The following is a 12,731-nucleotide window of genomic DNA, read 5'->3' as shown; positions in this document are numbered from 1 at the left end:
TACTTAAATTTTTAAAATGAAGTTCACTTACGTCTCTGTCTTGCCCTCACTAGGAATAACGAGGTGGCAATGATAGGGAGTCTTTAAATTACAACCAGTTTTCATTGTGTATCATTGTTGTTAAAATACCCATTTAAATCGGTGCGTGTTGGTTTATGGTTTGATGGTGTTTTCATGATCTTCTTGATGCAGGGAAAGGTAGCACGGGCCCTTTTTAAGTGAGGTATCAACCTGTTTCTTCTCACTTGGCTTCATGTCATAATAAATCGAAGAAGAAAAAAGCTCAGGTTTCATAGACAGTGTTGTGGGTAAATTGAGTCTAAGTGCTTCAGAGTCATGAAACCAGACTGCATGGTGTTAAAAAAAAAAAATGCATGGCTAACACTTCTGTCAGTGGCTAAGCATGATGCAAACTCGAAATGTTTTCATTAGTTGTCACCAAAAAATCCACAGTGGGTCACTTTACAGGATGATGGTGGAAGAGTGTGAGTGCAAAAGCAATTCAGGAGAAGACTCCTGAGGACAGTTGTTTCCTTTGATGTTTTTGGAGGAAAGAGGTGTCTATTTTTTAGTACTTCTAGATACACTGGAAAATGATTTATTTTAAACTCAGTGTTGTAGTTCCAAGGTACACGTAGTTCTTCTGTGGGGCCGTGGGGCCGAATCATGCTAGGTTTAGCAGGGAGGTTAACAAGCCCCATTCTGTCCAGGTGCAGAGACACGTCTCCCTCAGCACTGCCGGGAGCCTCATAGGAGTTACTGTACAGTTACTGCTTACAGATTTCTTAGTCAGACTTAGAGAAAGAAGATGCCTTGTGGAATTGCTAGGGATGTAATTATTTCTGCTGGGAAAACATAAAGTAATGCCATGAGAGGTGTGAACATACTGTTTAAAATGATGAAGGGATGGGTTTTTGCATGGGGCTTAACAAAACAACAGACGCACAGCTTTTTAGCTATGGTTCTAGAAAGCAAAATGTTAAAAATGGCATTGGGATTGAATTTAACATTCTCCTTTATGTGCAAGATTTTAACATTTTGGACGGTTCCTACTGTGAAGTTCCAGCTTACTCAGCATTTTCTTCTAACTTCACAGTATTGCTCTAAGTCTGATTTCAGTCGTGCTGGTTGTCGAAGCAAGTTTTTTCCAGTTCATAACACTTGGATTTATTGCCTCTCTTACTGCTGCTTGACGTACAGCCTTGTCACGTGACATCGTTGTAGTGGTAACAGATGGACCCCGTATCTGTTTTGCTAAATTTTTACCCTCAGATTTCACATTCTAGTTTATTTCTGGGATGTTTTGTCCTACATGTCAGAAGCAATTTTACAGTTTTACTCAGTTGTCTTATCTATATTACTATAAAATACAAAAGGTTAAAATTAGCCTGAGCAGATACATCACTGTTAGATTTTCTTGCACATAGAATTTTTTTCTGAGAATTGAAAACTTAAAAATGGATTCCAGACAATATTATAACACAAAATTTCTCTGTTTTAGAGGTTTTTTTATGTTCAAGAGTTTTTAAGTGTTGGTGTGCCTAACATGAAGCATGGCCACAATAGTTAATAAATGTCCTTCAAATCTATTTTAAATAGGAAGACTAAATTTTACACTCATTGATTTTGGACTTCTGGTGTATTACTGACACTTTCAAACATTTTCTAATGATTTATTTAAGTAACTTTTAAATTTCTCAATTGTCCATTCAGTTTAGCAGCCCTTTTTCTAAATGGGACTATATCAGTGCACCAGAGCTAAAATGGTTAACATTCTAAGACTTTAACTTTTTACATGACACAGCACTGTGTCTCAGCAGAATCTGGTCACGTTTCTTTTAAAAGTAGGCTTCCAAGGCAGGGCACGTCCACTCTGAATTTTAATTCGAATCAAACTATCACTGTAGTTAAGCTCATTTCTCATGAGGCAGAGGCAGAGTTCAGTAACCTTGTTTCTGGTATCAGCTCTCTGCCCTGTGGACTCCCTCCTGCCCTCATTTCATTTTGTCTGAATGGACAAATGAGGAAGTGTGTTATCTTTTGAAAGACAATCACTCAACTTCCAGTTATTTTCTTTCATTCGCTTTTTTCTCTGTACTTAATTTTTCAGCTCCTTGATCAACAAATTTTCATTTCTTTTCTCTGTAGCAAAATACATGTATTTAATAGTTATAAACTGACAAGTGTCATTTCCTTCATACATTAACCTATTTACAACAGGATGATGAATCAGAGTGGTTAAATGACTTGATTCTATTACATTTCTGGAATTGTACTAATTTTTATAACATTTAAAATAAGAATGACACCAAGTTTTAACTTAAAAAGTATCAATAATCTGAAAATATATTCACTTCAGAAATGAACTTGTGTGTATATGTGTGAGGCAAGTGTCTTTTTATCAAGTTGATCTCGGAAAGAGAGGGCAGCATTATCTTCCAGCCTGTGACCTCAGTTTTGACCTCAATCCTGCAGTGTCCCCAGTGGGACCTACCATTTCTGTGGGACATGGTCTGCAAACTGCCAGTTATGAGAGAGTCCTCCTAATTAAAAATCATTAGAATTAAAACTTGCTGATACATTGTCTTCCTGTGTATAATTTTCTCATCTTTCTGTGTTTTTGTTAAATGGAAAAGTTTAAAACTGTAGGTGCCTTGTCCTTATTAATGTTGGACTTCAGACCACTTCCACCATTGGGACATGGGGGTCCTCACCTAGAAATAAACATAAAGGTCCCAGAAGTACCTATTTAGGAAAATAGCTTTGCAGAGGAAAAGGTAGTAATCTTACATTCAACTCATGTAAAAATGTGATCTACATTTTGCATAGTGTTTATTAACGGTTATATGAAATTATTTCAGTAAAGGCTTCTCCCTTCATCTGTTAGGCGTTTTTCACTTCACAGGACCCGCCTGGCACTGATGTCACGTTGATGGCAGAAGGCCTCTCTAGAATGCTCTTGTCAGAGTGTTAGGGAAAACAGTCTCTGAAACTACTGGCAAATGGTAGCCCCAAATTTTGTCTTTGCACCTAACATTTACAAAGGCCTCGGCTCTCGTGTCACTGTTGTCACCACAGTGTTTATTATGTCTGGTGTACTAGTTTAGACCCTGTTTAGTGAGCCGGGTGACTTTTATAAGAAAGATTTTTAAAAGAACACTGTAGGTGGGGACACGTAGTTTGAAATGTCCCCACATGTTTCATAATTAAATACATAACTAATTAAGTCGTTTCAAATAGTTGGCTCCAATTTCTAGAACAGAAACAAAGTTACAGTTAAAGAATAACGTATTGTTTTCCTTATTTTTAACTCAAGGAAGTTGTGAATCAGGAACCAACTTTGAAAACTGGCGCTAGCCTCCTTTTCTTCAAGCAGATTTTGATAGAAATATCTTAGTCATATACAGAGAGCAAAATACATTTGCTGAACTTGTTTGCCAGTAGAATTTTCACTTGATATCATAACAGAGCCCTTTTTTTCATTTTATGTATCTACTATTCTGTGCTAAAACCATTAGCAAGAACAGACCTTAAAATTTTAATTTTCTAAAAGTGCTGGAATGGAAAAGCTCATTTTAAGGAAAAACCCATTAACGTTAAAAAAAACTAAACTTTTATAAAGGGCAGTTTTTCTGAGAAATGCAAAGTAATGCATTCAGTGTAGAACATGAATTGTTTAAACTCTTTGTGCTAATAAGATCAGGCATCACCCTCTGAGATTATGTGTATCTGACAGGGCAGTGTTTACTGTGCTTTCCATCAGGGGAATCTAAATAGCCTTACGTATATGTTCTCTATTATCTAAAATCAAAGTGAGTAGGAATTTACTTTATTTTATTCCTGTGATTATTTTTTCTATTTAAGCAATCCCCAAGTTAGGTCAAGTCTCTGAAAGTATTATTTAAAGGCCACATTTCATAAGCTAGCTGTCATTCCTATGATAGTGTTTCTTATTTAACTTAAACATTAAAAATAATATTTGACTTATTTCAGATGCGGAAGAAGTTGGAGAATAATATAGATAGAGAATTAAAAGAAGGTATGTTGCCAACATTTCTGAATTAAATTTAGACATTGATTTCTGAAATACACTGTAAACAGTAAATGGCACCTCATTCTGTTGTTTGAATAACAGATACTATGTTAAGTTTTTCCTTACACCATAGTTAATGAAAAACGTGAAAGCATAATCTCATTCATAATGATAAATGTACTTATTCCTCATTTATTCATCATGATCCACAGCTTTAAAAAAATCTCAAGAAGTCTGTGTTCTCTGTTTCTGGCTGTGCCCTTCCTCTCCTGCTGTCCCCGTGGGCCTGTCACCTGTGCACAAAGACCTGTTCTCACAAAGCATGGAGGTCATCAGCTTCTCGAGTTTGGTAGTGACTGAGGCAAAAAACCCAGACTCAAGCAATCACAGTTCATGTACCTGTCCCCTGGTGGATGACAATTAATTTCCTGTCATTCACTTTGTCACTAGTTAACATTTTGCCCTCAGGAAAAATTCCAAATTCCTTAGCTTGGAAGAAAAACACCCACATCGATTTGGCCCTTGCCAAAGTCTTCAGCCATATTTCTTTCCTCCCCTGCTCTGCCCCTGTGCTCCAGCAGCTGGTCAGACTGCGCCCAGCTCCGCGGGCGCCCTTCCTGCCTCTGCTTTGTGTTTGCTTCTTGCCTCTCCCTCCCACACTTTCTCCTCCTCCTTCAGGTATCTGCTTACACATCACGGCCACCAAAGGGGACAATATTGACACAAAGCTGGACGTCCCTTCTGAGTGTTCCAACTCTGCCCTCTTTTATACCTGTCATGGCATTTATGTCTCTGTACCGAAACTGCCTGTTCATCTGTTTCTCCAGTTTATGGTACAAGATCTTTCAGGGTGGACTCTGTCATCTTCATCTTGTGGTTCCAGTGCTTGTCACAGTGCCTTAGCACATGGTTGCTGAGTAAATGAATGAAGAGTGAGAAAACCAGGCACTCTGATCCTTAGCCACAGGAGCAGTTAATTCAACGTGCAGCCCTGGGCAAAGTCTAGAGTAGTAATCTTGTATTTTGTGTTGTAATCATATGTAGGTATTTTTCGTTCTTCTTAAAACTTAGAAGAGTCTCAGCTTTTCTTAAAAAATAAACTGACGTTTAGTTACCTATGAAGTATTTTAAGTAAATCTAATTCTTTCATTTTCTTTCCAGCTACTATTGAACTTGAATCTAAGTCCTACAGACTCTCTCGTAGGCTCGATGGACGAGTCAAGTCCAAGTCCAGATCTGGTTTCGAAAGCACGTGAAGAATATGTGGAAATTCTGAAGAAAAGTATCTGATCTACAGGATAAATAGTAAACATTTACCTGCTCTGAAATAGTAAACATTTACCTGCTCTGGGCTGTTTGCCTAACATTTTAATTATTTCCCGCTAAGTAAGATACTGACAATGTTTATTAAAGGGAAATATTCTTGTATTATATATGCATGATTAAAACTGATGTAGTATTTTAAACCACGTTTCTCTGCATCTCATTGACTTTTAAGCAGATTTTGGGAATGAAACTCAGCACTTTGGAGTATTATATACTCAAACTGAGCCCGGATGCCAGCTGTTTAAGCAGCACCCAACCACCGACCAGATTTGTCCTTGTTATTGAGCCGTGTTGATTGGTAGCTTTTTTGAATTTTCCAGTGTTAATCACTGTCTGTCAACCTAAAGATTTAGACGGACAGCGTTTGGATCTGCTGTGGCTGTTTCAGTGTTCTAATGGATCACAATCGTTACAGTGCCGTCAGATTTTCTGCATGTTACCTGAAACACTGATTCACAGATGTTTCCTCATGGAGAAATGAAATCTGACTCAGGCTTTTCATTTTCTCTATTTATTTACTTACTTTTTGGAAACAGTCTTAAAATTAGAGACAAGTTCGGAGCACCAGACTCAAACGGACATTGTCACAAACCTGCCATCTCTCCCATACATTCTCCTAAGGCATTATCTATCTTTCCTAAATGTCACTTGTTCTACCATAAGTGCCCTTTCTCTCCCCTCTCACCAAGAAGTCATTTGTTTTTCAGAAAATGCCTTTCTCCTTTTCCTGTCACGTATTAAATTGTATGTAAGCCCCCAATTCTAGCCACCCCTTCAAATCCCATTGCTTTGTGAACTCTTGCATGTATTCATACGTAATTTTTTTCTCACAGTAATCTGCTTTAGTCAATTTAATTTGCAGGTTCCCAATCACTGAATGTAAGACAGTAAAGGAAATACTCTCCTTCTCAACAATTTCCCGGAGCTAAAATTTTAATAACTCCTACTTAGATCCTTTATTCCCTTTCCCATCCTTTCAGTGTACTTACTTGGCAAAACTCCCAACTACACAACAGACTGATTCTCATTCTTTCCCCCTTACGTCCCCCCAGGCATCTAAGTGCTGCTGAAAAAAGTCACACTGCCCAGCTATCCTGCTACTTTTATTTAGTTAATTTGCACCTTCTTCCCCCTCAGTGATGATTTCAAATTCCCCTCTCTGTAAACATCTCCCTGTTTCTTGCCTCTCACGTGAACCAGTCTTACTTCTGACGACAAACTTCCTGAGAGATCTGCTTGCTTCCCCACCAGCAGTCCGTCCCCACCCACTCTGGTGTGTCTTCCCTTCCTCCATTCCCACGCAGCGAGTCTGATGACTCCCACGTCTAAATCAACGTGACATCTTTCCAACCCTTGTCTAACTGAACTTCTCATGCCTCCGGGCATTCCATGTAGCTGACCTCTGTAACTGACCGCTGCCTGCAGCTTCCTCTTTAGTCTTTAGCTGAAGATGATGTTGAAGGTGAGGGCTGCAGCCTTCTTGGTGAGTTCACTCAGTTTACTCTGGCTGTCTCCCATGGGTATACACAGGAAGTATATGTGTTATTCAATTTTTATTTTTCTCCTGTTAGTCTACCTTATGCCAGGTTAATTCTTAGACCAGCCAGGTGAGCCTAGAAGGGTGGAGGGATGCTCCCCGCCCCCACCCCAGCACAAGCCTGAGCACAGGTAGCTGTGCTCATTCACAGCTGGCATGGGCGCTGCCGCGCCTGCAGGGAAGAGATCGAAGGCAAACTCCGCTATTCCTACAGCACTAGCCAGTGAGCTGAAGCTCACCTGAATGTCCTCCAGGCTGAGCTGGGGTCACTGCTCCTGGCAGCAGAAGACTGCCTTTGTGAAAGAAAAATAAAAATGGAGTCTGCATTGCTAGAGAGGGCTCACTAAGGAGGTGTGACTTATGCACATCTCAGCCCACAGAGAATCCGGCCCTGTGAGCACTTACTGCCCTAATGAAGTCATCCGGAACACCTGCCAGAAACTTCAGCTACTTACTGAGCCACTATCCTGAAATAACCTGTGATTCCTTAAGGACACGTGTCTCCTGACTGGCTCACGTCAGTGTCAGTCACAATCCTCATCAGGAGACTTTTGACAGCCTCTTGGCTTTTTGTCTTTATAAGCCCCTGACTCCTGTCCTTGAAACACTCAGTTTTACCCAAATCTGTGTCTCCCAAGTCGCAATTTATTTCTTCAGTTTTACTGAGAGTTAATTGACCTGCAGCACTGTATTATAAGTTGAAGGCATACAGCACCAAATTCACACCGCCCTTGGCCGAGACCCCCAGCTTACCAACACAGGTGAGGCAGAGCACCGCACAGGCCAGGGGCAGGGGCTCAGGGCTGGAGTGGCAGAAAATCTGAACTTGTAGAGGCGGGCCCAGGGTCAAGCTGGCTGAAGCCAGGAGCCCTGCCCCCGAACAGGTCTTGGGGGATCTGGCAGGTAGGGGAAGAGACCTCAGGAATCTCATTGCGCTAAAGTTGGGTTTACCACCCTGACTTCCTTTAGCCTTCTCTGTGCCATTTATTTTTCCACTCCTCAATTGCCCCATCTGTAAAATGGAAACTATATGTGAGGGACTCCATGGAGACCTGCGTCCCGTTGCTGCCGACGACCACTGTGGGGTCTGGGTGAGCCTCCGCTCCCCTTTGGGTCTCCATTTCACCAGCCATAAGATGAGGGGTTTGGATGGGGCAGGCTTTAGGGATTCTCTCTTCAAGCTGGGATTCAGATAAGTCTCAACTTGAGCCCAGGAAATGTGGATTCTGTGACCTTGGCCAAGGCCCTTCAACTTTCTGAGCTCCCTCAGTTTCCTCACCTGCAAAATGGGGATCACACAGGTCCCTACCTCAGAGGATGGGCGTGCAGCTCTGAAATAATCCACATAGAAGACTGATCCCACAGGAACTGCCCAAGGACTCCCAGTTCCTGTTAGTGGAGGGAGTCAGTGCAGAGCTCAGGAGTCAGCCTGCGCTGGGATTCAGAACCCACCAGGCGAGGACATCCCTGGAATTCAGTTGCTGTTCTCACCGGGCTTCAGTTTCCTTAGCTATAGAGTGGGGATGATAACGTTTCCAAAGTGTTAATTTCAGGCTATGAGGATGAAAGGACCACGTGACATGCCTGTCATGGTGCCTGGCCCACAGCAGGCACCCAGTACCTGCCAGAGGTGAGGCTGAAGATGCGGGTGATGATAAAGAAATTCCGGGCAGAGACAGCAAAGCCCCTGTGTCCCCCGGCTCTCCACACGGACGTTCCCTCCTGCTGTGGGTCCCTCAGCTCTCTGGCTCTGATGTGCTCATCTCAGCCAGAAGGTTCAGGAGCTTGTAGGGGCCACACCCCCCTCAGTCCTGGGAGCCCCTAAATCCTGTGGTTATTAGACCCCATGTGCCAAGCCCCAGCAATGATGTTCGCCGCAGGCAATTGCTTGGATCTTGGCCAAAAGTGGGGGAGAGGAACTGAGGACCCCCCCCGGACCACCCTCCTCAGCCCCTGAGATCCTTAGGGCCAAGGAACTTAGAGCACTCAGGGAGGAGGCCGGATTTGGTGCTGGAATTGGAAAGCTTGGATCTGCTGCAGACTGGCGGAGTGCCTCCAGTGGCCTCAGCAGCCTCACCTCTGAAGTGAGGAGATGCTGCCCTCCGGCTTGAATAGTCAGAGTTCTGGGAAAGGGCCCAGCTCACAGTAGGCACTTAAGTCATGTCAGCATTCTCCACTCCCCTAGAGGGGGAGAAAGGGGAGTCAGCTCATGTCCAGAGCTCTGCCCTGGTGTGTGTGCCTGGTGGCACTGGGGATGTTGGGGAGGACCAGCTGCCAGTCTGAGGTAGGTTTGAAGGAACATCACAGTGTATCAGGAGCTGAAACTCTGGCCCTGAGCTCTGCCTTCAGAGCCACTCATGTGGGTCAGAATCCCTGCAGGGTAGCTGAGCAGTGATGCTGAAAGTCCAGGACCACAAGCTTCCCCGTTGCCCCCTCTCCTTGCAGGCAGTGCACGTGCTTCTGTTATCCTGGTCATCACAGTGCAGATTGTCCCTGTCACAGATCATCAGCAGGATGGCTCCAAACCCACCAGGCCCCCAGACCCACTTCTGCTGCCAACGGCAGAGCAGAGCTGGTGGTGAGGTCCCAGACCAACCAGCACCCCTCCTCAGTGTCCCCCTGGCCAGCCTCTGAACCCCATCTGTTCATCTTCACCCCACCCTCTGAGGATAGGTCCACTCCTGCTCAAGAAATGGAAATGGCTCCCTAGTGCCCACACAGTCAAGTCTAACTACACAGCTGTCTTTCATGGATGTCCGTGTTACGTCTCCAGCCAACATCCTCTTTCCCTAGGCAACTTCCTGACTGTAAGATCCATTCCTCCTTCCAGGTCTTGTTCCTTGCTGTCCCCGCACCTGGAATGTCGTCCTTCTGGCATCGCTCTGGAGCCCAGCTTAAGTGGACTTCAAGTGAGTCCTTGCTCACAAAACCCATCCTGACCCTTCTCTGAGCTCCCAGGGCATTAAGTGCCAGCACAGTCCAGCCCAAAGCTCGTAGTTTCATCCTTGGTAGGTTTCCCTTTTCACCTACATCAGGGGCTTGACATACTACTGCCCAAGGGCCACATTTGGCTCAGCCACTGCCTCTTTTTCTAAGTGGAGTTTTATTGGAACACTGTCACATCCCTTTGTTTCAGTGTTGCCTGCGGCTCTGTCATCCCACAGTGGCAGAACCAAGTAATTCAGCAGAGTCACCATGGCTCTCAAAGCCTCAAATATTTACTAGTTTGTTCTTGCAGAAAATGTTTGCTGACCCTGTCTAGACTGAAAATCCAGAAGGAGTTTTCCCTTTAAAGGAAGGTTTGGGCACCTGTGTGCCTGAAAATTCTTGGTGATGATTTTTCTCCCAGTGAATGGCCCCCAGCCATGCCTGGTTCCTCTTTGGCCCCCCCGACCTCGGCATCAGCCGGGAGGCAGGGGGACACCTGAGGGCCCTCATCCCTCTTAACCCAGCCTAGAGCAGCTCCAAACTCCATCACCCATTCTGGGCCCAGCCAGAAAACCCCCTACCTTGTCCACAAATCCCCTATCCTGCCTGACTTCACAGCTCAGGTCGCAGTCCAGGGCTGTGTCTGCAAGGGGAGGGCAGAGGGTAAGTCACCACAGGGTTCCCAGAAGCCTAGCACAGGCCCATGGCCTCCACCTTCTAACCTGTCTCAGGACCCATCTGGGGCCAGACAAGTCATTTCCAAGAAGACACTGCCCAGAGGTGAGAGCATCTGGAGCCCCCCCATACTGGGCTAGGGGCACAGGGGCCTTGGGGAGGAAGAAGGGTCAGAGCAAAGGTCAACTGCTGCCCCCTCCAGGAAGTCTTCCCTGAACTCACTCTCTTCTGCATCCCTACAGTCCTCACTGTCTGGGGTGTGCCCTGTATGGAGCCCGGATCACCCTGGACGCCCTTGGTCTGTGTGAAGCTGCTTCATCTCCTTGGGATGGGGCAGTGAGCTGGACTCCGGTGTCAGACAGTCGTGGATGTGAATCTGGGCTGGCACCTGCTGTCTGTGTGGCTTCTCTGAGCCTCAGCTTCTTCCCAATTCCCAGCCCACTTCCCACCTTCTTAATCTTTCTCCCTAGAAATGTGGGGAGATTTTACAACACCAATGAGACACTGAAGGGAGAGAGAAGATCCCCAGCCCCCAGTACAGAGAGAATTTGAAATGATTTTTAATCGTGTGAAATGACACCCTATCACCATGCAACAGGGCATGAATCTCACAAACACAACATGGGGCAAAAGGACGTGTGTAATATCATTCCATCCATAGAGAATTCAAATATAGGCCAAAATAGACTGTATTATTTGGGTGTGACCACAAGATAGTGGTTACCTCTGTGAGAGGGAGGGGCTTATGATCAGAGAGGAGCTTGGTGGCAGGGTGTGATTTGGGGAGCTGGTCACATTCCATGTTCTGTTTCTTGACCTGAGTGATGGTTGCACAAGTGTTTTCTTGGTATCTATTCATTAATGTGTGTGTATGCACGCACATACACACACGTAAAATAAAGCTTTGTGCACATTTCTGTATGTGTATTTTCTTTTTTTAATTAAAAAAATTTTAATTGAAGTATAATCAGTTATAATGTGTCAATTTCTGGTGCACAGCCTAATGTTTCAGTCATACATGTACATACGTATATTCCTTTTCATATTTTTTTCATTATAAGTTACTACCAGATATTGAATATAGTTCCCTGTGCTCTACAGTAGAAATTTGTTTTTTCTGTATGTGTATTTTCCAGTGAACAAGGATGTGTATGTGTTCTGGGAGGGGGAGGCAGAGAGATACCTAGCCTCAATCCTAACAAAAGGAAGGCAAATTAAAGCAACAGTGAGAATCTGACCTCTCAGATTGTCAAAAATGAAAAATGGTTGATAATGTACAGTGTTGGCAAGGCACTCTCACCAAATGCTGTTAGTGGGTGTATAAAGTTGTATGGTCTTTTCTGAAGAGCCATTTGGCAATATCTACCAGAATTTTAAATGTATATCACCTATAACTCACTGAAATCTGCTTCTAAAAATGCTTCCTGCACACAGAAAACAAAACATGGTTACCAAAGGCACAGGGTGGGGGAGGGGCAAATTAGGAGTTTGGGATTAACAGACACACATGACTTTATATAAAATATATAAACAATAAGGTCCTACTGTAGAGCACAAAGAATGATATTCAATTTGTTATAATGACATATAATGGAGAAAAACCTAAAGAGAAGAAATATATACATATTTATATGTATAACTGAATCACTTTGCTGTATGTGTGAAACTGTTACCAAGTCCAAACTCTGCTCACTGCAGGACAGGCCAATAAATCAAAAGATGAGGTGTTGGGGCAAAGAATGGCAACTTTATTTGGAAAGCCAGCCGACTGAGAGAATGGCAGACTAATGCCTTGGAGAACCATCATCCCCCAGTCAGAATACAGGCCCATTTTATAAAAAAAAAAAAAAAAAAAGGGTGGGGTGCGTGTTAGTTGTTGTAAACTTCTCACTGTAGGAATTCTTTGTTCCTGCAGCTGTCCACGTGCGCCAGGTCATGGTGCTCCTCCAAAACCTCCAACAAAACAAATGTTACTTTCTAGTCTGCAGCTTGTTGTTATAGGAGTGCAGAAGTGCTGACAGCCTTAAAGGTCAGAGCCCCGAGAACAGGCTCTCCTGTCTATTTCAGGCTACAGGTAACATTGTTTCCCAAAAGGTGCAGAGCCGGCAAGACTAAGCCTAGAGAACAGGGCACAGGGTTAAAGGAAAAGGAACAGATCTAATGTGGAGTCAGATTTGTTCTTTTCTATTACATCACCAGTATTTGTTATTGTCACTATTTTTTAAACTGCAC

At 43.7% G+C, this 12,731-nt stretch overlaps 1 protein-coding gene across 8 annotated transcripts in view; it reads left to right on the top strand.

Annotated features, from left to right (window-relative positions):
• LOC141576894 (coiled-coil domain-containing protein 144A-like) overlaps window positions 1–5,499 on the top strand; it is a 49,481-nt gene extending 43,982 nt beyond the window's left edge. For 7 of the 8 annotated variants that reach the window (XM_074360264.1, XM_074360263.1, XM_074360261.1 and 4 more), the window contains 2 exons: window positions 3,994–4,039; window positions 5,195–5,499. In XM_074360264.1, the coding sequence (XP_074216365.1) occupies window positions 3,994–4,039; window positions 5,195–5,289 (141 nt within the window). In that variant the 3' untranslated portion in view covers window positions 5,290–5,499. The remainder of the gene's footprint in view (window positions 1–3,993; window positions 4,040–5,194) is intronic. The other variant, XM_074360265.1, reaches the window with a different exon arrangement.
• The last annotated feature ends 7,232 nt before the right edge of the window (window positions 5,500–12,731 follow it).

This window comes from Camelus bactrianus, unplaced genomic scaffold (assembly GCF_048773025.1).
Source record: "Camelus bactrianus isolate YW-2024 breed Bactrian camel unplaced genomic scaffold, ASM4877302v1 HiC_scaffold_43, whole genome shotgun sequence".
NCBI classification, from domain to species: Eukaryota; Metazoa; Chordata; class Mammalia; order Artiodactyla; family Camelidae; genus Camelus; species Camelus bactrianus.
This window is presented reverse-complemented; position numbering and strand designations above follow the sequence as displayed.